The sequence below is a fragment of the Camelus ferus genome, chromosome 34 (genome assembly GCF_009834535.1).
Source record: "Camelus ferus isolate YT-003-E chromosome 34, BCGSAC_Cfer_1.0, whole genome shotgun sequence".
NCBI classification, from domain to species: domain Eukaryota; kingdom Metazoa; phylum Chordata; class Mammalia; order Artiodactyla; family Camelidae; genus Camelus; species Camelus ferus.
Window position 1 is genome coordinate 12,257,308 of NC_045729.1, and position 23,974 is coordinate 12,281,281.

At 40.4% G+C, this 23,974-nt stretch overlaps 1 protein-coding gene across 1 annotated transcript; it reads left to right on the plus strand.

Annotated features, from left to right (window-relative positions):
- The first annotated feature begins 17 nt into the window (after nt 1-17).
- WBP11 (WW domain binding protein 11) lies at nt 18-12,929 on the plus strand. Its single transcript, XM_006192111.3, has 12 exons — nt 18-173; nt 1,917-2,064; nt 2,597-2,628; nt 3,455-3,548; nt 3,843-4,039; nt 4,936-5,069; nt 5,276-5,475; nt 6,052-6,243; nt 8,066-8,170; nt 8,579-8,872; nt 9,867-10,049; nt 11,176-12,929. The coding sequence occupies exons 2-12, from the start codon at nt 2,001-2,003 to the stop codon at nt 11,607-11,609; spliced, it is 1,929 nt and encodes a 642-aa protein (XP_006192173.1). The 5' UTR covers nt 18-173; nt 1,917-2,000; the 3' UTR covers nt 11,610-12,929.
- The last annotated feature ends 11,045 nt before the right edge of the window (nt 12,930-23,974 follow it).

Consider the following 23,974-nt stretch of genomic DNA (forward strand, 5'->3'; position numbering starts at 1 on the left):
TCTTCGGCCGGTAGGGAGAGGAAGTGACGTAAGGATGGCGGAGGGGCGCGAGGTTTCAAGATGGCGGTGGCTGGGTGGCTAACCGGGAGGCGGAGGTGAAGGCCCCTACGAAGTCAAACGGGCCGAGGATCGTCCCCTCCCGCGTCTCACAGTCCCAGGAGCCCAGCAGAAGTGTGAGTGTGCGGGATCATTCCCTCCGTGTCTTCATCTTTCCCGTCCCTTCCTGGGGCCCGCGCGGTTGCCTCGGGGACGCCAGGCCCCTCTGCCCCGCGCTCCTCTCTTTAGTTGGGGTCCCCCAGATCGCGGACTAGGGGATCCCCGAGCCCAGGGCAGCGCGGCGTCCAGCGATCTAGCGGCTGACTTCGCCGGGGTCGGTCAGCCCGCCCCCTGACGTTGAGCGCTTGCCTTAGGATTGGTATCTTGCACCTCGAGTCCGGCTCAACTGTCGTTGTGGTTTCGGCAGTTGCTAATGCTTTTGGCTCCTTTGGTGGACCTGGGCTCCATCCCTTTGGAGCCTTCTTGGCTGCTGAGAGTTCCCCTAAATAGCCTGTGGCCCGATCGCCTTATCGCCTCTGCTTTTAGGCAGGAAAGTAGTTTGTGCAGACTAAGGATCGTATGTTTTCTGTAAAAATTCTCTGTAATTCGTATCTGTTTTAGGTTTCAGTTGTGGGAGAGGCCGGTCAAAACATGAGCCTGAGGGTAATTGAGAGAGGAAAGCCAAAAAGATACAGGCCATCAAAAGATGTGACAGCTTGTATTTGTGCTAATTTTGCTTGTTTCCGCGTCCTTTCTCCCCGGCTCCCAGTTTTTCTGAGAAGGAAACCTTTGACAGGGTAAATTTGTTGCCACTGGAACAGCTTTGAAGTTTTTAGCAGAAATCAAGGCAGTTGAACACTTGCTGAAAGAGGCGTTAACTAATAAACTTGCCTGACAAAATCTTCATGAAGGGAAGTGTGATTTTACGTCTGCTAAAAAATTTACCCCACAATCGTCCCTTTGCCACCTTTTAAAAGTGTCTGCGTTCAAAAGGAAGGAAATGTATCACCCTTTATTATTGGAAATAGTATCAAGAAGTTAAACTTCATTCATTGGAATAACGAAGAAGTGATAGAGGTCTTAAGTTAATGAAAATTTTGACTTACAAAATGTTTTCCCTCAAACTCAAGTATCCCTTTTGGTTATATGAAAGAATATAAATTAGGGGTCAAGTAGGTATTAGTAAGAAAAATATGTATCTTACTGTTGACGTTTTTAGACGTTCTCTCATATAATACTTTTCATTTTCAATATTGTACTTTTAGTTGTGTTTTAAGCTTCTGCTTAAGAGTCAAGAATTACGTCTGAATTAGAACTATATCTGAATTAAATAGGCTTAAATTAATGAATTTTTACTGTCTTAAAGGTATTAGGAATACATGAGGAATACATGCCAACAAACCATGAAGAGAGGCAAGGATGAGCCGTTTGTCGTTGAGTCTAGATCCTTACCCCTAATTCCCTTTTTATTTTTTTTTCACCCTATTTATAAACAGATAAGAGGATATAGAAAAAGAACTAATGGTTTCTCATGTACATGGTTTGTGTCATTCTGTTGGAGCATTTTCTGACTGAATTCTTTCAATTGACAAGTCAGTGCTGTGACCCATGGATGAAAGTTAATTGATGATTTAATGGAATTCATAGTGATCTTGAGACCCATTACCTTTGTAAATAATAGTAGGAATCTAATTTTTTGTGGTTGGTGAATTTGAGGCTGTCTTTCCTGGACACTGAAGTCAAAAGTAGGGAAAGAACAAGGTCTTAATAATCAAAGGAATGTTTCTATTCAGAGATTGGTAGGAAGAAAATTTAAAAAATGTAAAAAGGAAGAAATTTTGTTAATATAGGAAAGATAAGCTATTTTTTTGTCTTTGCAGGTTTTTTGGGTTTTGTTTTCTGGTTTTTTTTTTTTTTTTTGGTTCTTTTCCTAAACAAACAAGTAAACCATACAAATTGTCAACATGGGACGGAGATCGACATCATCCACCAAGAGTGGAAAATTTATGAACCCCACAGACCAAGCCAGTAAGTGTCCATTAGCGTGGAACGATGGAGAGGAGGAGTGGTAAAAATCGCAAGCCTTAGGGAGTCTGGTTTTTTATGTCTTAATTACAAGATCATCAGCGGTAGGAGGTGTCAGCTGTATAAAGTTATCTAGTGTTCTACTGTGCACATGATTAAAACTTAAAAAAAAAATTAGTACCCATATTTCTAATTTGATTGACTTGCAAAGTAGAATTGGATTAAAGCATTCTTTTTGTATTTGGAATTTTGAACAAATTGTTTTGCAAGTTCCTGTTCAGTATTTTGTGGCATCTTTTTCCTTCAAATTCATAGTTATTTTTTAAGGAACTTAAAGATGTCTTGAGATGCTTTTGGCCGACATGATTAGAAGGGTGCTATTGGTATCTAGTGGGTAGAGGCAAGGAATGCTGCTAAATATCCTGCAGTGCACGGGGCAGCCTCCCACAATAAAGAGTTCTCTGTATTAAATTGGAGAAAATGCTAATGTTCAAGATTTGAAAGTTTTGTTTTCTCTTTCTCTCCCTCTCTTAAGGAAAAGAAGCTCGGAAGAGAGAATTAAAGAAGGTATGATTTCAGAAGCACTCTATTAGATATAAGCATAGTTTGGCACATCCTATTATTTGAGATGAGTGGATTTAGAAAACATTCCCTATTATTTACCGGAAAAGATACTTTATACTTCTTATAACAAACCATAAGATTTACTAAGCCAAAATTTGGAAACATTTGGAAACTGAAATGAAATAACGTTGCAGATAAGCTCATGATGGGTTATTATAACATTATTTAATTACCTTTCACAATGACTTAAAATACTTTAAAAATAATTCTTTTTTTGCTATTTATTATAACATACTGCTTTGTTAAAAGCTACTGAATTAGTGAGTGGGAGTAAAAGTGATGCTAAAAAGCTTTGTACATCCATTTTCCTGATTATTTAGTTGTGGCAAAAAAGCTTCCCCCGATTAAGATAGGATTTACATTTTAGTATCATACCTTACATGTTGAGAGAACCTGGTTTTTTAATAGTTTTCAACTGTTCTTATTTCATTGCTAGCATTAAATTCTGTAAGACTTCCCTAATATATTTTAGAATTTAGCTGCAAGCTTTGTTGTTGTTGTTGTTTTTTAAATACCTTAAAATATTGGGAACTGCTAAAGATCTCACAAGGTTAAAAGAAATGCTTAAGAAAGCACTTCTAATAAATAACATCTTTTTGTCTAAAGTAGAAGCATTTTTGAGAGCAAAAAATTACATAACTGTTTCTGGTGGTTGAAACAAGTGATTAGAAACCAAGGAGAAGTTCAACTTCAGTTTCAGTCGATTTTTGAAATAAAAATTCAGGGGTGTTCAGCTTCTTGAAATTTGCTCTTTTTTCATTTTTCAAAGAACAAAAAACAGCGTATGATGGTACGAGCTGCAGTTTTAAAGATGAAAGATCCCAAACAGATTATCCGGGACATGGAAAAATTGGATGAAATGGGTAAGAATTTATAAAAGTCTGGATTTTACACCAGGATTAATGGTCCTGCCTCCTACACAGAGGCAGGAACGAATGAGTGAAGTGATACAGACATAAGAAAGATAGAAAAGCATGATGGCATGTGATGCGTGGATTTAGTTTTAGTGTCAGGGAAACAAAATGGAGTGGGGGCTGTTATAAACTGGAAATCTCATCTCGAATAAGAGGGAAGCCATTATTTAGCTTTACCTAATTGATACCTAAGTGAACTGACTTTTTCTGCATTTAATTTCATAATCTGCTCTTTTCTCTCAGAGTTTAACCCAGTGCAGCAGCCACAGTTAAATGAGAAAGTGCTGAAAGACAAGCGTAAAAAGCTACGTGAAACCTTTGAACGTATTCTCCGACTCTATGAAAAAGAGAATCCAGATATTTACAAAGAATTGAGAAAGCTAGAAGTAGAATATGAACAGAAGAGGGCTCAACTTAGCCAATATTTTGATGCTGTCAAGGTAATCAAGTTTCTTTTGAGAGATAAACTAAAATTTTCTATTTAAGTCAGCTCTTACAGTTAATGAGAGAGATGATCATGTTGAACCTCCTCCTCTTGGTAATTTCTTGTCAAACTAAACATACACCTACCCAATTAGCCAGTGAATCAAAACCTGTGTGTTTATACAAGAGAAATTGATCCATCTCCCAACATAGTAATAGATATTGAAGAAATAAATAAGTAATTAATAAGATAATGAAGAAATGAATTCATATGTTCATAAAATTGAATACTACTCAGTAATAAAAAGGAATGGTCAACTGATACAACAGCATGGGTAAAAAAAAACCTTTTTTTAATGGCTAAATCTTAAAAATATGCTGTGCTTTCTTCATAGTTATGATTTTATTTGTATGAAATTCTAGACCAGGCAAAACTAATTTATGGAAGAAAACATTTGTAACAGTGGTTGCCTTGGGATAGTATTAGGGATTGACCGGGAAGGAATATGAGGTATATGCACGTCAGAACTCATTGAATTTGTACATTTCATTGTAAATTTTGCCTCAAAAATATAAAAAAACCAAATGATACAATTTTGGTAAAGTAGGTAGTATGGGTCCCTTTCTGCAGATCAGGAAGCTAAGGTGATGTGTTTATTCATACAGCTTGTATATGACAGAAATTTGGCCAAGGCAGACTGTTTTTACAGCCCAGGCTCTACCACTGAATATATGCTGTTTCCAAGTTTCAATTCCTTGACAGTCTAGAAATACTGACTTGAGGCTTTCTATTTTTTTCATGATATTTCTGTTAGTTGGAGAGCAAACCCAGGTTACAAAACAACTGACATTGGGTTTTTAGTGTTGAGTTTTTGGATTCCTCTTACCTACTGAAAGACTCTCTGCGTTTCAGAATGCTCAGCACGTGGAAGTGGAGAGCATTCCTTTGCCGGATATGCCGCATGCTCCTTCTAACATCTTGATCCAGGACATTCCACTTCCTGGTGCCCAGCCACCCTCCATCCTTAAGAAGACGTCAGCCTATGGGTAAGGAAGTGGTAAAGTAATCAAGTAACATTTATTTAAAATGCCTCTTGACTGTGCCAAATTAATGCAGTGGGAGATAAAAGTGGGAGTGTAAGCAGTTCCTCATTTGATTAGATATGAAATGAGAAGTCCTATGGAAATTGTTCATAAGAGGAAGTAAATATCTCATTGGTGTTAATATGATTACTATAAACATTTCTTTACAGACCTCCAACTCGGGCAGTTTCTATACTTCCTCTTCTTGGCCATGGTGTTCCACGTTTGCCCCCTGGCAGGAAACCTCCTGGTCCTCCCCCTGGTCCACCTCCTCCTCAAGTCTTGCAAATGTATGGCCGTAAAGTGGGCTTTGCCCTAGACCTTCCTGCTCGTAGGCGAGATGAAGACATGCTATATAGTCCTGAACTTGGTAAGGAGTGACTGTTGGCTTTTGTTCTTAGAACCTTTCCGCTATTATTTTTTATGTTGGCGATTTAACATCTTTTTCACCAGAAATAAATGAGGATACCACGTACATAGCAACAGATGGACAAATCATGGCATCTACGCTAGTAAAAGCATGCATAAGGAAGTATAGAAATGTTTATTGTGTTTTAAATTAGCCTTTTCCTGGCGATGTCACTCTCTCACCATCAGTTTCTTAAGACTTGGATACCCATTTCTCGTTTAGCTTTATCGTCATTAGACTAGAGCACCATTGTATACAGTCACAGTGACTGTGTATGTGTATGCGTGTATACAACTTTCTAAGTGGAATTTGTTTTCAAATTTGAACCTTAAAAAAATCTTACATTATCAAAAAAGAGAATTTGAAACTATTGTCAAGTGAAAATATTGTCAGACTGTATGAATAGCTGAGGTCATATATAGAAGTTTTTAAAACAAATTATTCTGAGTTAAATAGCATGATCTTCTGTATTTTGGTGCGCCATTTAGTGGAGGACCCAGTCACATGTCTTGTCCCGGCTCCTTCCTCCCTTTTCAGCTCAGCGGGGTCACGATGATGACGTTTCCAGCACCAGTGAGGATGACGGCTATCCTGAAGATATGGATCAAGATAAGCACGATGACAGCACTGATGACAGTGACACTGACAGATCAGATGGAGAAAGTGAAGGGGACGAGTTTTTGCACCGAGATGATAATGAGAGAGAAAACAATGAAGAAAAAAAGACAGGTACGTGCAGATGAGAGCTTCCTGGTACTGATCAATAAAAAACACACAAGCTAAAGATCCTGACTTGTTAATGATCTCTGACAGTAATTGTGAGCTCCTTGAAAGGAGGGGTCAGTGCTTTATTCATCTTTATATCTCCAAAATTTCAAAGTTGTTGACATGTAGTGAGTACTCAATTGATATTCATGAGGAGGGGGTGGGAAACTAACAGTGAATGTAATAAAAAAAAAAGTCTATGTAGTAAAGTCCACTTTTGGAGAAAAGATAATAGCTATTTAGCAGCATGAAGAGGTACTACCGTGGGTATGTATGGGAAAGAATGAAGAATAATCATATACTCATGTTAAGAAAACCATAGTTACATTTTTTAGTGAGTCTGCTTACATATCTACATTTAAATTAAAGTCCTTGAAATTTTCTGTGTTCATGGTATCTGTTACCATGGTATCAGATATGAATCAGAGCCATAATTAAAACATAGGTGCACCTGTGAGTGGAATCAAGATTTAATGGAAACATCATACTGATAATGTATGTCACCTGTTTGCTTGATTATTATAAATTCATACTGAGTTACATGCACTTCTAAAAAGTAGCTATGGCATTCATCGAGAAAATTTACAAGATGTATAATCTGTCACACCTCAGTAGTCTTGGAGCTGCTTTTGTAATTGTTTTTGCAGCCTGCCGCACAATGTTTGTGTATTAGTCATACTTCTAATATTAGTATTGATAATGATGACGGTTTTTTCTCTGCATATTTCTTAAGAATCATCGTTGCAAACCAAAAAACTGGTTTGCAGAGGTGGATAGAGCTGGTGATGAAACATTACTGAGGACTCTAGTGTAGGAGCTGGTGCTAGAAACTGGAAACCACTGGAGCCACGGCAGTTCCATTTTTCTCTAGACTCTGATCATTTGCCTCTTTTTCATCTTGTTTGGACAACTGGTTTTTCTTAAATATATTGATCGATGCACATGTGCTGGAAATGGTTATCCTAACTGATTTGACCTTCAGCTAATACTGAGGTTTTACCACGTGCAAGGCATTTTTTAAACTCTAGGTATGCAGAGTAAACAAAACCAAAGCCCTTTCCACATGGAACTTCTGTCCTGTAAATGTTTACCATCTAAGAATAAGAAAGCTGTTATCGCACCATTTTAAGTTGTTGGTTGTAATGAATTAATTCATGGCTTCACTAATGTTAAACCATTTTGCATTTCTGGTACCAACCCTATGTGCTTATGATAAAATTTTCTTTTAAAACACTGCTGGATTCAATTTGCTTATATTTTATGTTGGCCAGCAGGTTAATCTTGGTGTAGGGTTATGCTAGCTTCGAGTTCTGGATAGCATTCCATCTTTTCCTATGCCCTTTTACAGAAAATTTCTGTAACTTTGGCTGAATTACCTTGTACAGATATTTGGGTGAGGTGCCATTTAGAGAATCAATCTTTGACTACCATTTCAGGTTTTTTATGTGTAGTCTTACTGCTTCTTTGGCCAATTGTAAGTAATTTATATTTTTCTAGAAAATTGTCTATTATTTTTACCTGGGTTTTCAATTTTATTGACATAAAGATGTTATTAGTATTCTTTACATTTTAAAAATTTGCAACTTTTAAATCACTGTAGCATATATTTACCCCCAGTTGGCATTTGATTTACTGACTTTAGCACAGCTATGTCTCTCTGCTCTTATCTCCTGCCAGGTAGTAGACAGCAATTATATCAAGTACTTTCTAGCATTTGTTTTACAGCAAGCACATATGAATTGTGTTCATCCCAATCCACTCCACTCTCCCTTCTCTGGCCCTTTAGGTCTGAGTGTACGATTTGCAGATATGCCTGGAAAATCAAGAAAGAAGAAGAAGAAGAACATGAAGGAGCTGACTCCTCTTCAAGCCATGATGCTTCGAATGGCAGGTAAAGCAGGAAAGAGGAGTGAATCACTGTTTGGTATTCCTTTCTGCCAGCTGCTTTACTTACATTTTCCTATTTAATATCTCAGCAACCTTGAAGTAATAAGTCCTTGTTTTTCAAAAGTCAAGGTTCAGAGGCATTGAGGTAAGCTGCCCAAAGTTACACAGCTAATACACGATTGGACCGGCATTTAAATCCAGGTCTGTCCCGTTGTAAAGCCAGCACTGTACCAGCGTAGACGAGTAGAATTCTGTCTTATTCTTACTTATCTGAGTATTTTATCGAAGAAGACTGGTTGTTATTTTAAGAAAGCATTTATTAAGCATGTGTTTCAGGCACTGCTGTTTTACAGGCTGTAAGAAAAATGAATCAACTCCATCTGGTTTGAAACTGGTTTAAAACTCCTTTCAGGTCAGGAAATCCCTGAGGAGGGACGAGAAGTAGAGGAATTTTCAGAGGACGATGATGAAGATGATTCTGATGACTCTGAAGCAGAAAAGCAATCACAAAAGCAGCATAAAGAGGAATCTCTTTCTGATGGCACAGCTGCTGCTGCTTCCCAGCAGCAAGCTCCTCCACAGTCTGTTCCTCCTTCTCAGATACAAGCTCCTCCCATGCCAGGACCACCTCCTCTTGGACCACCACCTGCTCCACCTTTACGGCCACCTGGACCACCTACAGGCCTTCCTCCTGGACCACCTCCAGGTAAGCACTTAACTGTTGTGAAGAAACAAGCCTAAATGTGGTTAAAGTGAAGTTATTCCAAAAAGCATGCATCGTTAGTATTGATGATTTCTTCTTTCTTCCTGGTGCAGTTCCCTAAGAAATAGCAGATTCTCAGAGCACAGGCACAGCTTGTTCATTCCTACAACATTGTTTGCAAGTCGTAGTATTTCTGACGGTCATCCTTTCCTCCAAAACTCTTCCTTTTTTAGAGTTTGTTAGTTCTGATTTTAGTAGGCAGAAACTGGAGTATGTAATTTAGGGTTTCTTTAGGATTTCGTTTTTAATGTGACTAGCTGACCCAGTTCTGAGTTGGTAGGGAGTGGGCCTAGAGCATGATAAATACCATTGCATATCCTTTGGCTGGGAGTTGTTGGGTGTCGATGTAATCTTTACAGTTAGAGACAGGAGTCATCAATATTAAACAAGTCTTCAACGTAAAAGTATAAACATTTATTTGCAGTTTATAACAGCATATAAAACTTCTTGACTGATTATGATTTTACTCCATCCTACAGTCAGCCAGTTAAGTCTTCTTGAGTTGAGTTTGTCTTCTGACTGGTGCAAAGCAAAATTACCCATCTTATGTCATTCTCAGTGGTCCTTGTCTGTATGTCTTAATGAGTTTGAGGAAGTCCTTTAAGCATCCTGTTTTACATTCCATTTTCAGCTGAATATATTGGAACCATTTAAGAAATCTCATCTCCATGTATTTCCAGTCCAGCAGAGCTGTGATTGAGTATGCTTCTTGTCAGTGCTGGGAAATAAAAGAAGTGGTTCATAACAAATTCAGTACCCTGTCTCTAGTGCTCAGATATTGAATGAATTTCATTTCTAAATATGTTTTAATCAGTTTTTGAAGTTCTTTGATTTCAGGTTAAAGTGATACATCAAACCACATCTGAGTTACCTTTTACCACAATTACTACTTCAGATATATTTGTTTGCCATTAATTAATCCCTTTTCTATTTTCAGGAGCTCCTCCATTCCTGAGACCACCTGGAATGCCAGGCCTCCGAGGGCCTTTACCCAGACTTTTACCTCCAGGACCACCACCAGGCCGACCCCCTGGCCCTCCCCCAGGTCCACCTCCAGGTCTGCCTCCTGGCCCTCCTCCTCGGGGTCCCCCTCCAAGGCTACCTCCCCCTGCACCTCCAGGTGAAGCTTTGCTTTCTATTACAAAAACTTGTCTACTGTATATTTCATTTGCTCTAAGATATTTTCACGTTTCAATATCCTGAAATCAAAGGGTATCTTAAAACGGTGTTTTTTAATTGATTTTGGCCTGGATTGAAGTTGAGTTCTTCCAGACAGTATTTGCATTTGATACTGCCTGTCACATGAGGGACTTTGCCCAGCCAGAAAATACTTCGGATTATTCTTCATTTAAGATTTTTATTAGGGACTACACTTAGAATTGTGAAGTCATTCCATTCATCTGCATGAATACCAACTTAAAGTTTACAGTCATAGGGGAGTTTTTTTTCCATTCTCTCTACGCTGTATCAAGGTTAGATATGCAAATTTCCCTGTGGTCTTATATGTGGCAGGTGTATTTCTGGTTTATTGCACTGTCTTAGTATAATGTGAAAGTCTCCTTTTAAGCTCCTCAGCTTGGACTTGGAGTGGTATATGGAATAATTATGAGTCTGTATAGGAATAGCATCTTACGTTTGATGAAATTTGATCCTTTGTATTCAGTCTTCGAAGAGCATTTGGAGAAAATTAAATACACACTTCTTCGTAAATGATGATGGTATGTCTGAGCCAACAATAAAACATGAATCTTTTTCAGTAATGGTGACATACTGTGATTAGTCAGATTCTTTCATTCCAGGGTTAAAATTATATTTCCTGCCCATTGAGTTAACCTTTGAGAGGGAGGATTATTGCAAATCAGTAAACAATACAAGGGACTCAAATCCCCAGCCTTGGTTTTAATAGCATCTGCACTACACAGTTAGAACAGACTCCTGGGCTGTCAAGTTTCAGATTTGACAATTTTGACACTATATTTGAAACCAGTTGGTATTGTTAATTTTCCTTTGCAGTTTAAAGTAGTATATTAGGAAAAAAACGTAAGTACAGGGATACAGACTGAAGGTGAATAATGTTTTGTATTAAAAAGGTTCCCGAGTTTCAAATAGCAAGCAGCATGGTTTCAGCTTACTTTGTATAAATTGTCCATTTTTTTTTAAATTGTCAACTTGTGTTTTTAACATCCTTAATAGTAGTTAAATTTTTCTCTTGTGGTATTCATCTGTCTGTTTTCCGCCTGCTTTAGGTATCCCTCCACCTCGTCCTGGCATGATGCGCCCACCTTTGGTGCCTCCACTTGGACCTGCCCCACCTGGGCTTTTCCCACCAGCTCCCTTGCCGAACCCCGGGGTTTTAAGTGCTCCGCCCAACTTGATTCAGCGACCCAAGGCGGATGATACCAGCGCAGCCACCATTGAGAAGAAAGCCACGGCGACCATCAGCGCCAAGCCGCAGATCACTAACCCCAAGGCAGAGATTACTCGGTTCGTGCCCACTGCACTGAGGGTCCGTCGGGAGAATAAAGGGGCTACTGCTACTCCCCAGAGAAAGTCGGAGGATGATTCTGCTGCGCCTCTTGCCAAAGCGGCCCCCAAGTCTGGTCCATCTGTTCCCGTCTCTGTACAAACTAAGGATGACGTTTATGAAGCTTTCATGAAAGAGATGGAGGGGCTACTGTGACAGCTTTTGATGGCAGAGCAGGCTTCTGTTCCCATCAGTGGCTCATGGAGAAAGAGGCTCTTACTAACCTTAGGTGAAGGAGCTGCTTTCACTGTCAGGGTGTTTTTAATTTCAGTTCAAGGAACTGTCCTAAAGTTCAGCCTTGTTCAGCATTTACTGCATATAAGAGAGGGTATTTCTTCAGATAGATGGGCTGTTGAAGCAGTGCTGCTAACACCCGTTCCCTGTCACACCACCATTTCATCCCGTTTCCTCCTCTTCTCTATTTCTTTGGAAACTTGTGATCCGGGGGAGCTTCCTTACTCATTTGTTTTGATTCTCTTCTTGTGTGCTGTCGGCACTGGAGTAGAGATTTCTGAAAAAACAGCGTATTTCATCCCATCTTGCCTTTCGTGTTTGAGTTATTTTTAATATTTTTCTGTAAATATTTTATAATATTGTAGTGAAATGGATCACAATGTCATTGCCTAATGCAAAGCAAGATACGTGGGAAGGAAATGTACAATTCTTTGATAAAATTGTTTCCCACTGACCTAAACTTGGAGTGTTTCATGGAAAAAGTAAATAAATAAACGTTCTACACCAAGATACCCTCTGTGTTACTGATAATGTATAAACGTATCTGTATTATGGGCAGAGAAGAAGTAAGTGTTTAAAACTTGGGTTTTTAAAGGATTATACCATTTCTGATATGGAATGAAATTTTTATTGAAAATGTGGTTAAAACTAAGTTTTAAATTTTAAAGGGTAAAGAAGAGAAATAGTTATTTTCCCTTAGGATTATTATATTGGCTTTGGAGAAATTGAGAGGTTTTCTTTATTGCTAAGAAGATGGTGAATCTTACTTTCAAAAGTTACTTACTTGTACAGAGCTCTGTGAACTGATATCAATTGAATGGCTAAAGCTTCTTTTAAATCATTTGTAACTATTAGCCAGAAAAGGCTACTTTTTCTTTTTTGAATTTGTCATTTGTATGAGCTTTTATTACGAAAAGCACAGGCATTTGTTATTTATATCATGGTTTTATGAAAATGTTTGCTCTGGTTAAATCACTGCTATAAAACGTGAGCTTGATGTAAATCTTCAATCAGGTGTATGGATAAATAATGACCATTTCTTTATCAAAGTGTCACTTTATTACACATTGTTCCTTAACATTTTGAATTTCCTTTAAAGTACTATAAAATGTGAATTAAGGATCACCATGTGGCTTGGAATCAGCATAAAATCCTAGGTGACATCTAAGTTTCTGTTTAGTTTCAATTCTCATTTTGTATGTTCTAGTTTGTGCTCTTTATTAAAATATCTCCTTATATGTAGCTGGGAGACATTTTTTAATATTTCTTAAACTATTTTTTGCTGCATGCAAGTGTTTCTTCGGACCACAGCCAATGCCACAGTCCCCACCCCCAACTGCACACTTCTGCTTTGTCCCAAACTCAGACTGGAGCAAGTATACTTGGAGAAGTAAACTTAGAGCTGGGAATGTTCCTCGGCCAGAATCGGTTTGGAGGACAAGCCTTATTGCAGGACTTACCGCAGGAGCTCAAGGCTGCCCCTGAGCAGAGCTGTGTAACTTGACACAATGTAGAGCTGTGGGGAAGGTTTTCTTTACATCCCTCCTGAAAATAAGGACTTCTGGCAAAGGTGGGAGCTGGGACTTCCATGAGACCAAAATAACTCTACCTACTTCAGCGTTTCTGTCTCTACAAAGGCCTTGTAGTTGGCTGTGAAGGAAAGTCAGGCAGGACAGGGCAAGTGGTCAGGACTGGGCGAGCAGAGGTTTTCCATAATCTGCATGATCATTTTGCTGAGGGTCAGTCTGAGCCAGTAGAGAGAGAGAGGTTGGAGAATGAAGATAATTGATGGAACGAGGTACCTGAGGGTTTGGGGAGGCCTGAGAGCATACAAACTTTATTCCACAGATTGTTGTTAACCACCTACTGTGAGCTAGGTGCTGGGAAAGCAGTGGTGAGAAAATGAGATGAGGTCTCTACCCTCATGGCCCTTATGGAAATTTCAGGAGATAAACATTAGTGTCTATAATGCTTCCATCTCATACCCTGCATACAGCATTTACCGATGCTATTTTTTTTTTAAAGAATTTCCTTTTCTTAACCTGCTCTAGAAACAATTTGGGAAAAACATCTGAGGGCTCCGCCACGTGCTTGTGAAGACATACCCATCATATCTTTTTAATTTTTGTATGTTAGCTTTCTTAAAAGATTTTTTTTAAAAAGGAAATGTTTTCTCTGAAAGTTTAAAAATACTAAATATCAATTGATTGCCTTAAGGGTGCTACAACCAAATAGAGAATTTCTTTTAAAAAAACAAGTTTGCAAAGAAAAGACCATGGATCCGCAAATACATGTTTTTCCTTGATCTGTTATCCTATTTAAACAAAGTATTTCCCCTTGTTAGCCATCTGAAGCCTAAATATGCTTTGTATTGTAATTTACCATGATGTATCCATATTAACTACACCACATGCGCAAGAGGTAAATAACTGACATGCAGGAGAATTAGCCCTTTTAAAGATGCTATGAGATGCCAAAAAAAAGAGATTTTGAGGACTTTTTATAACAATATCTTGTGAGGAAAATTAGAATGCAATAGTGTTTATATCTGTTGAATCTCAAGAAAAATTACAGTCCAAAGAAGAACACAATTCACTACATTATTTCTTATCACGGCACCCAGCAACCTTGACCCCAATAAACTGGGGCGTGAGGTAGAGGAAGAAGAAAGGTGACAGCCAAAGTTCAGGCAGGGAGAGGGGGAAAAACAAGCATTAGCTTAGTTCTGAAATCTTGCCTGGTTTTTTAAAATACACTACCCACAAACGAAAAGACCATATGATTTTCCAGAAAGTCTCACTTCTTTCCAGGAGTAGATAAAGGTTGCCATATTTAGGCACTTACTGTAAAACAAACCCATACCTTCAAATAATACCCGTTGGCTTTCTTGTGTGAGGAGGGAATTAAAACTCAGACAAAGGACAAATAGAGCATCTGCTCCCAAGACCATTCACAGCGCAGAGTAACCCAAATCACAGCAGGAGGTATTTTTGAATCCACATTTGTACTGAGTTTATTCATAAAATACATGTTCATTGAAAAACCTTGAGGGTTAACAATAAAAAAGTAGAGAATAACATGGAAATACCACTTTCATGGAGAAAAAACAAATAGAGCGACAGAAATTATTTAATAAGACGCTTTGTATTTCTTTTACTATTTTTTACTCTTGTTTGCTTCCACTAATAGGCTAGAACAGAGATCAGCACATTTTCTCTGAAGGGCTGGATGGTAATTATTTGGGGCTTTTGGAACCTCTGGCTACAATTACTCAGCCCCACCTTGGATGTGCAAAACCTGCACTGTATGCAGGTGGTCAGTCACACCCCACAGTCACATGGAAAGGACCCCAGGAGACAGTCTCCAGGCAGGTGGGCCTGCAGGAAAGTCAGGGCACCGCTGAAGGCTGGAGGCCTGGAGTGTGCGGTTTATCCGTCGGGACGGCTGTGGGAAGGTGGCCAACAAGGCCAGTCAGGGCTGGAAGTGGCCAAGGCAATGTGCACTCTGGGACCGTGGCTGGAGCAGAAGCCACCCGATGTCCTCCCCGACTCACTGCTTACCCACCACAACCACACAGCTGCTGGAGCGGCCAAGTCCTCCCTCCCTCCAGCAAAGGCCCTCCAGTGCCCTCTACCGACAGGGCCTGGCATCGTCTCACGTGATGAAGACGTGCCCAGAGGAAGGCAGCCTGTTGTCACAGAGCCTGTACTGAGGCGGAGTTTGGAGCCCAGAGGCACTAAATTCATAACTGGCACGTGACAGCGTGAAGAAAATTCAGCCTTCTTTACTTCCGCTGTCACAACTGAGTTATAAAATTACCAGCATGAATTTCCTTAACAGAAATGCACGGCCTGTTTCTCCAGCTCTTTCCGGCAGTGGTGGGCTGCTAGCTTATGCGTGTTAGCTAATGATAAAATTTGTCTGTGTGCCGCTTTCATTCTTAAAAATATCTCAAGAGAACTGCCATTGACTGGCCGACTTGATGTTAGGGCTTTGTTAAATAGAACAAAGCTAAGAACTAGGAAGTAAGCAAAAAATACTAAGAAACAGACAGTGGGACTAACTACAATATTTCATTTGCTCTTCTATGTTTTCCAACCTTCTTTGCAGTGAGATTGAGCATGAACTAGGGGCTGAAGCAAAGAAGAGTGGGTGTGAGTTCCTATTCCCTGACTGTGGCTGGCAAGTGGTATAAACATGAAAACATGGCAGAAGAATAGGCTGGAACCTATGAATTTTATAGACCTCATTTAAGGACTACTCTATGAAAGCTTCAGGAACACGGGGATTCCATCCATCCTGTTTGCTCTTGCTGGAGCACTGGGTATCGAGGGTTGTGAGGAGGTAACTTTTGTCGCGCCAGGAAAGGTCCCGTGACATTCCTCCCCTAGAGCAGTGGGGGCTGGCTCACATATGTGGCTAAGTAAGAGGTCTGCCCCTCCAGATCGCCCGTTTCCATGTTTTCACCCTGTTCCATGCCCCCAGGAGGCTGAACTGTAGACACCGCATCAATAGGTTTTCTTACCTTTTGGTGTCCATGTAGGCTGGGTAATGAGATGCAGGGTATGGGAGAAAGGGTTGGCTGCTCCCCACACCGTTGTCTGCCTTGGGTTAGCTTTTTTCGACACTTCCCCTCCATGCAACCTTCTCCTTCCAGGTCTGGTGAGCACGCTATGCCTTTCCTTCACCCCATCAAGCCTAGGAATGGTGGTGGAGCCCCGCTATCACCAGCCGTGTGCTTTCCCTGCAAGCTGCTCACATCAGTGTAAGTGGTCCCTTGGTGAACCTGTCCTCAAATCACCACCTCTGGGCATGCCATCTGTTTCCTGGCAGGATCCCGGACACCTGAACAAATATAAGAGGTATTAAGTAAATAAATAATATATGAATGAAGGGGAAATTGAATACAGGTAACAAATGCGTTAACATTATAAAACGCTCCGAGTAGTATTTGGCGTGTGGTAAACACAATGCGTTTGTTACAATGACATTTGGATTTCAGAATGAGATCTATGGCTGTGATGTAGGAGGCAGATTGGCTGGGAGGTGACATACCGGAGGTGGGAAGATGCATTTGGAGACCACTGCAGGAGAAAGATGAAGAGAACCCAGAGGGGCGGGGGGAGGAGTCGGGAGGGCTGTTCCAGGGAGAGGATGCACAAGACTGGATCACTAAGCTGATGTCGGGGAGGAGGCAGAAAGGGAAGAAGAGAAGGTCTCCAACTTAGGGCTTTGGTTGCACGGTAGTGTCATTAGTCAGGGAATAAAGGGTGTGAAGCTGGCTTATTAAGGGTGACGGTGATGAAGAGGAGGAAAAGGATGACTCCAGCTGCTAATATTAACGAACGTTACTGTGCGCCAGGCATTCTCGGAAGTGTGTTAATTTATTTAATCCTCACTACACCCCTGTGAGGCAGCTACTGTCATTTTACAGATGTGTCCACTGAGGTACAGAATGAAAGTAAGATAACTTGTGCAGGGTCACATGACTAGGGGAGCAGAAAGTCAAACCGAGGCAGTGGACGGAGGGAGGCAGCTTTGAATGAAAGGAACTGGTCCAGTCTGGAACAGGCTGGCGTTGAGGCCCCTGTGTGATAACCTCTGCAGATCTTAAGTAGGAGGAGAAGTGTGAAGCTGAGGAGGCAAGTAGGGGATGTATACCTTCAAGAGGAGGGGGAATACAAAAGGGAAAGAGAAAAGTGACGTGGAAAATACAAGGTAAAAATCACAACAGTAGCAGTACTTTATTGAGCTCTTACCACGCACTAGACACGAAATGCTTTATGATAAGGGAAAGATGCTATCTTACTTTTATGCGTGAGAAAGCTAAGATGTAGCAAGTTTAGAAATAAATGCCTAGATTTTTGGGGGGTTGAATGTTTTTTTTTGTTTTTTGTTTTCTTTTTGACATGAGTTCAAATCAGAATAACTTACTGGTTTCTATTTGGGCCGGACAACGGGAAGCAGGATATTGCAAGAGGGCAGGAAAGTGTGGTCATGGTATTTACTTTATATATTTAAATATATAAAAATTATGTGTAATTATATATACAAAGTATATATAAATATAAGGTAAATTTATTTATTATTAGAAATACATCAATTATCATGCTAAAAATTCCAGAACATTCTTACCCTCTATGAAGACACACAAAAAGATAAGTTCAAGATAAAAGTTCCTTGATGAACATGAAAACAAAGGGATGCTGCCAGAGGAGCTGGATGTTTAAAGTACATAAACGTGGGACTAAAATACCCACAGATAGCAGTTCCTTCTTTTGCGTGGTGCTTGGACACTGCCAACGTCCGCCTTGGATGTCTTTGTCTATTTTCACTGTTCAGCAAGCCTCTTCTGCGTGTCCCATTTTTCCTTCAGCTACTGAGACAGGGGAAAGAAAGCAGCACCTAATGGCTCGCACCTGGCAGGGACCATCGGCCAGGCCTGGGTGCTGCTAGGAGTTGGCCTGACGCCGCGGCCCCGTGGGGTCTGTGGAATAGAAACCATTTCACACCATGCAGGGCCATTGTGTGACCATGAAAAATTGAAACAAAAACAGGAGTTCTCTGTAATCATGTCTGAACACAAAAACATGAGCGTTGTCCAAACCACACAAATAGCCAAACGGCCCCTGCACTGACCAGTATGCATTAGCATCTTCACCTGTTGCAGCTTCAGCCGTGCCTGGTTCCTTGCACCTGACGAGATGTATTAAGTTACCAAATCACTTGCCTCTGTTCCCAATGGCATGCAATCCTGGGCAAAGCCCCAACCCTATAACCTGCTCACAAGCTCCAAACCTGCAATAAGTCATTTTAATATTTTTAGTGAGACACCTCACATCTCCCTAGTATGTGTGCTCTCTGCTACAAAGAGCAATAAACCCAACTTGTTCAGCTACGCGTGTATGCCTAGTGGTCTCTGGCTTGAGGGCAAAATGAAAATACACAGTCAGCTGAAGTGGTCATTACTTGGACCAGGACTCTCAACTCAGTAAGTGTGACAATCTGAGACCCCTTGTGATTCCCTCTGTATGCTGGGAGGTAAGGTCATGCTGAATTGAGTTCCTATATCTTGTTGAAGCACTTCAGAGTTTATTTTGCTTCCCTGGGAATAAGATCTCCTAGAATTTGTTTGATTGTCTGATCAGATTAATATTCTTTGGTAAAATTGTTTAGTCTTCTATCCCCTGGTTTCATTGCTTGTTAGCTTGCTTAATATTGAGTGTTGTCTATAAGAGGCAAAGTCCACAGGGAGAGGATGGACAGAGGCTTGACAACTCTGTTTTCGAGCTGACCCCCTGAGGGCTGGGAAGTTCAGAGGGTCTCCTCAGGACAGTGACCTGAGGACCAACTTTGTTTCAAGTCATCATTTCTAAATCTGATGAAGACTTCGTCATCGCTCTTGCCTTTGTGTCTCTGAGAGCTGGTCCATTTAGTTTTGTCTGCCTGGATCCACAAATGGGTGATGACAGGCCATTGGCCAAGTTCTGGGGATGAGAAATTACACGTTTTTATAAAGCACTGTATTTCTCCGAGTCGTCGCAATCTAAAACTGCACCTTTTCCAGGCCAAGCACCTGCTTCCTCCGTGTATTCTCATTATAACAGTAATTTGTACACCAGCCTCTCGAATAGACACAATTTCATCAGGAGTATCTTGCAGCTGCAGTGGCCGCTTGGCTTTTTGGCATGAATAAGATAGTTCATTTGAGAAGTACTTTAAAACAGAAAGCAAATAATCCCTCATGAGCAGATTGCTTTTTCTGGTTTGTCTGAAAGAAAGATAGTTTTGTTTAATGTAGGGCTTCTCCCTCCGTTGTTTCCATAATTTGGAGTTAAGCCGTGCTGGCTTTTTAATTACATGGCTTGATAAAATTATCATAGACCCCAGTTACTATCCAAATCCACTGTCATTGTTTTTTGTGTATATATATACGTTAAAATGCATTTTTCAACACCTGAACTTCCTTTCCTCTCCTCTTGGAGAAAACAAAATAAAGCTTTGCGGTGATAATTTCATATCTGGCTGAAGCCAGCCAGCTTCCTTTTTTCTTTTGTTTTGTTTTGGCCCTCTTATTCTCCATTTCCTTCTCTTGGGAAACTAATAATTTAAACATTAACTAAGTTTGTCAGGGTCAAATTTCTCATGCTTTAATCATTCTGAAATACCCACACTGGCTTTATGAAGTAATAAGCTACCACAGTTTCTATGACTTCTTTAAAATTAAAACTAAATGAAGTTAGTATCAGCACATGGATTAAAATTAAAATATGTAAAAAAAACCGTATTCAAATACATGGGAAGATAACAAAAGATATATGCTCAAATGGTCCTTTACCAATATGCTTCTCGGCTTTTTTAAGAAATTGTTTCGCTGTCACCATATATAGCTCCGATTTCTGCAAGTGGAATGTGAAAATGCATCTCCACTCCAGGGCGGCTGGTAAAGCAAGCCAGCTTGCCAGCGTTTCCCTTGTGGGAAAATGTAATAACTTCTGAAGAACATATTCTAGTTGTCAAAGGAAAGGCACATTAGGAAGTGTCAGGGAGGGAAGAGATCCAAATTGTGAAAAATCTCTGTCCTTTGTCGCTCTCTCTCCCGGTGTCCTACAAGCCATGTCCAGTCATCTCGTTCATAGTTCCTCTTCCTGTGCCAGTACGTTAGACTCCAGGGACCCTCCCATGCCGTCGGCTGTGGCTGTTCTCTACAGATTCACTTATACATCTCTCTCTATATTATCTAGATCTATATTCCCTCTGGATCATTTCATCCACGCCGAACATTTTTAGACGTGACTCCCAAATTCTTATCTCCAGGCCAGATCTCTCCCCCTGGATTTCCTCACATCCAGCGCAGGTATTGTCTTTTGACCCCTGTGCTTCTGTCTGTGCTGTCCCTCTGCCTAGAACACCCAGTTGTGTCAAACTAACTCTTACATGTAGGACACAGACTCTACTCCTGTTACTGTAACACTCTGAGCAGCCCCCTTTCTTAACATGTCGCCTGCTAGATTATAATTAGCTTCCTGATTATAATCATTTTTCTTGACAGCTGATTATCAATCACGGGTGTAGCATGTAACCTGTGCTCAATAAATTACTGAATGAACAGGATCCATTTTTCATTTGAATGGGTGCACTTAACAAGCTATTAATTCCAAACTAGTTTGTCTTCAGGGTGAAAAAATACAAATTCAGGTTCACAAGCTTTCGATATTTATGACTCTTTCCTGTTGTAGACTGAGTTATGGATGTCCTAGAATCAGTAAAACAGCCACTAAGTTTGTTTTTATGGTGTGCTATCAGAAAAGTCACAGAATTGTTAGAATGCCAGAGTTTACGTATTTCATTAAGTCCCATGACTACTGCTACTTGCTCTAAATCCAGTTTCACATAATAATAGTTACCATTCATTGAGCACATTGCTGTACTGGAAACTCAGTGACTTCGTTTGCATTATCTCATTAACTCCTCCCTAAAACCCAGGGATGTACCTCTATTATTATGCCCAGTTAATAGACGAAACTGAGATTTAAAAGAGATTAACATTTCCAAAATCATCCAAGTGAGGAGTGGATTTGAACGTAGGTCCCATTCCAGAGTTTAAGTTCTTAAACACCATGATAAATGACCTTTCAACCATCAGAAGGAGATTTGTGAAGTCTGCATACAGTAGGCCAGTCATCACCAATTATGGGGCCAGACTAAACCTTTTGATTCCAGGCAGACTAAACTAAACAGATCAGTTCTCAGGAACACAAAGACAAGGCTTTGTAGAAAAAAATAATAATTAAAAAAAAAAAAAAAGAATGAACAAATCCTGGCCAAGTCACAGCCTGCCACACTGAATGGCTTATCTCCACAGGAAAGCCCATGTGTGCCCATAAACACAACTATGGATTAGAAATCTATTAAAGGGCAGAATTCAGGTCCCACCAGTTTTTGTTCTAAATCTTCTTCCATGTGGTCTCATGCTTAAAAAAATGTTGGCCTTTCAAGTTAACAAACCTATATAGGCAAGAACTGTTTGTGCATCCAGGATCACAGGCTGAATTGATTTTGCAAGGCGTATGCGTTAACTGCCAATAAACTATTCAGTTTAAAAAAAAACCCTGAGAAACAGAAATGGTAAGGGACTGATTGAACCCTGCAGGAGGGGAAGCATTTGAGGGGACCCTAGGTATCTCTGGGAAAGTGGCCGTGGAGGTAGGATGAGAATGGGGGCAGTCACTGTCACTTTGTACTTTGCCTGTTTTTATCTTCAGGTAATAGGGTTAGACTCCTGTGGATTTTTAGAGAAGAAAGAAAAAGTGGATTTTTTTTTCCCCTTATAAACATCTTGAGGGCCTTTGTCCTTATTTCTTTAACATTTTCGTAATAACTCTTTCAGATGCCTCAAATCTCTTAGGAAATTAAGACTTAAATGTCAAAACCAGCACCTGATATATACTTTAAGAAAATTCCACTGCCTGCCATGCCCCAAAGTGGTGCACTTACAGCTATTCCTAACCATTGGGCATTAAAAACAACAAAAAAATACTCTTGGTTACAGCCACCTATAGGTATCACCTATAAGGGTAACCCTACATTCCTGTAGAGAATGGTACTTCTTTCAATTTACTGAGCATCTAATGTCTGACAGGAAGTAAAGGAACAATCTTAGTCCTGGAAATAGGTATTACAACTATGTTACACATGAGGAAGTCTCTGGCTAGAAGGTGGGAAGTGGAGCAAACAGCTGGACATCTTGGAACCTGCCCGTGGTACGTCCCCTTGGGGTCTATTCTTTTCAGAAGTTAGGGGGCAATAATCTGCCTTGTAACAAGAGTCTGTGTGGCCTGACCTTTGTACACCTCAAAGATGACCACGGGGGAGAATTTCAACATTTGTTTCACAAGCAGCAGAGACACAAGAACTAACGGAAGCTGAAGGGGAATCCTTTCTCTGATGTTAACTTACTTACTTGTTCATTGTCCTGTCTTCAGTTATCCAGGGAAAAAAAGAGTGGCAATCTAGTTGGTCTCATTCATAGCTATACCCCCCATTACCCATCACCTAGTACTGTTCATGGTTCAATAAATATTGGGGAAGAAATAAAGAAAGTCTATGTGGGAAAATGGGCCAACTATACAAAGATGAAGACATCCCTTATTGTTTTTTTCTTTTTCAGGAAGACTTCAACTCTGTCTCACAGGAAAGATGAATCCAAAGATGTGAAATCTAAATGGGGATTTTTTTTTTTGTGGACCATGAGGCCCAGGATGAAACTGGTAGAAAAGGTTGACATGGAAGAGTCCAACCAAGGACAGAATATCGCTAGTGTTTAACTTTTAAATGTGGATTCCTGTTCTGAAATGTGTTTCTCCTTGCTGTTTATATCATTTATCCTTGCCTTTGTCTCACATCTCATGTATTTACTAAAGCATTACTGTGTCATTAAGCAACACAACCCCATAGGCGTTGTTGGAATGAGGTCACTCATAACTTCAGGCCAGTGTAGAACCCCAGGAACATCAGTCGGGTTACTCGCTGTTGTAAAGCAAAATCAAACAAATTACATTTCCAAAAGAATATACTACGATGGAGATAAGACCATGATGAAGCTAGAAACTTGAGAAAATCATTTTAGAAACTCATAAACATATGTAACTCATTTCACTGTTATGCAACATGAATGTCAGGGGGAAAAATTTTCCAACCTCATGACTCATGCTTCTGTATTACACATATTACTGGATGTTTCTTCATTTTAAAGAAATGTGGACATAGCGTGTATATAAAAATATCTGATATCCAAAACACGAAAATACAACAGCTATCAAGCAAAGAAGAATCTGTTAGGTTGACACTGCGTCCTCCAAGCCACTCTTCCAAGACGGAAAGTTATTCCATCTTTTGAAAAGTATGGCCGGAGAGACAACTTCCTGTCCAAGACCAGCTCGCCGCCACCCTCTCTTAGAACTGGTTCCTGAACTGCCCCAACAGGGCAGGAGAGCAAAAGCTCTCGGAAAGGGAAATTAAAATAATGCCCCCAGCAGCAGCCGCACCTACTCTTCCTCTCCTCTGTCTCCCCGCGAGCACGCAGAGCTCCCAACTCTGCCCACTTCCAGGCCAGTGGGTCCCTCTCTAGTCTCCCCTGTCCGCCCACAGCGCCTCGAGGGTGACCTGCGGACCAAAGCAGCCCGAAAGTGGCTCAAGCCGACCCACCAGCACCTCGTCCAGGGGTCTCCCAGTCGCTCCCTGGGTCATACGGCAGGACCCCGCGACTACACAGCTCTCTCCACCAC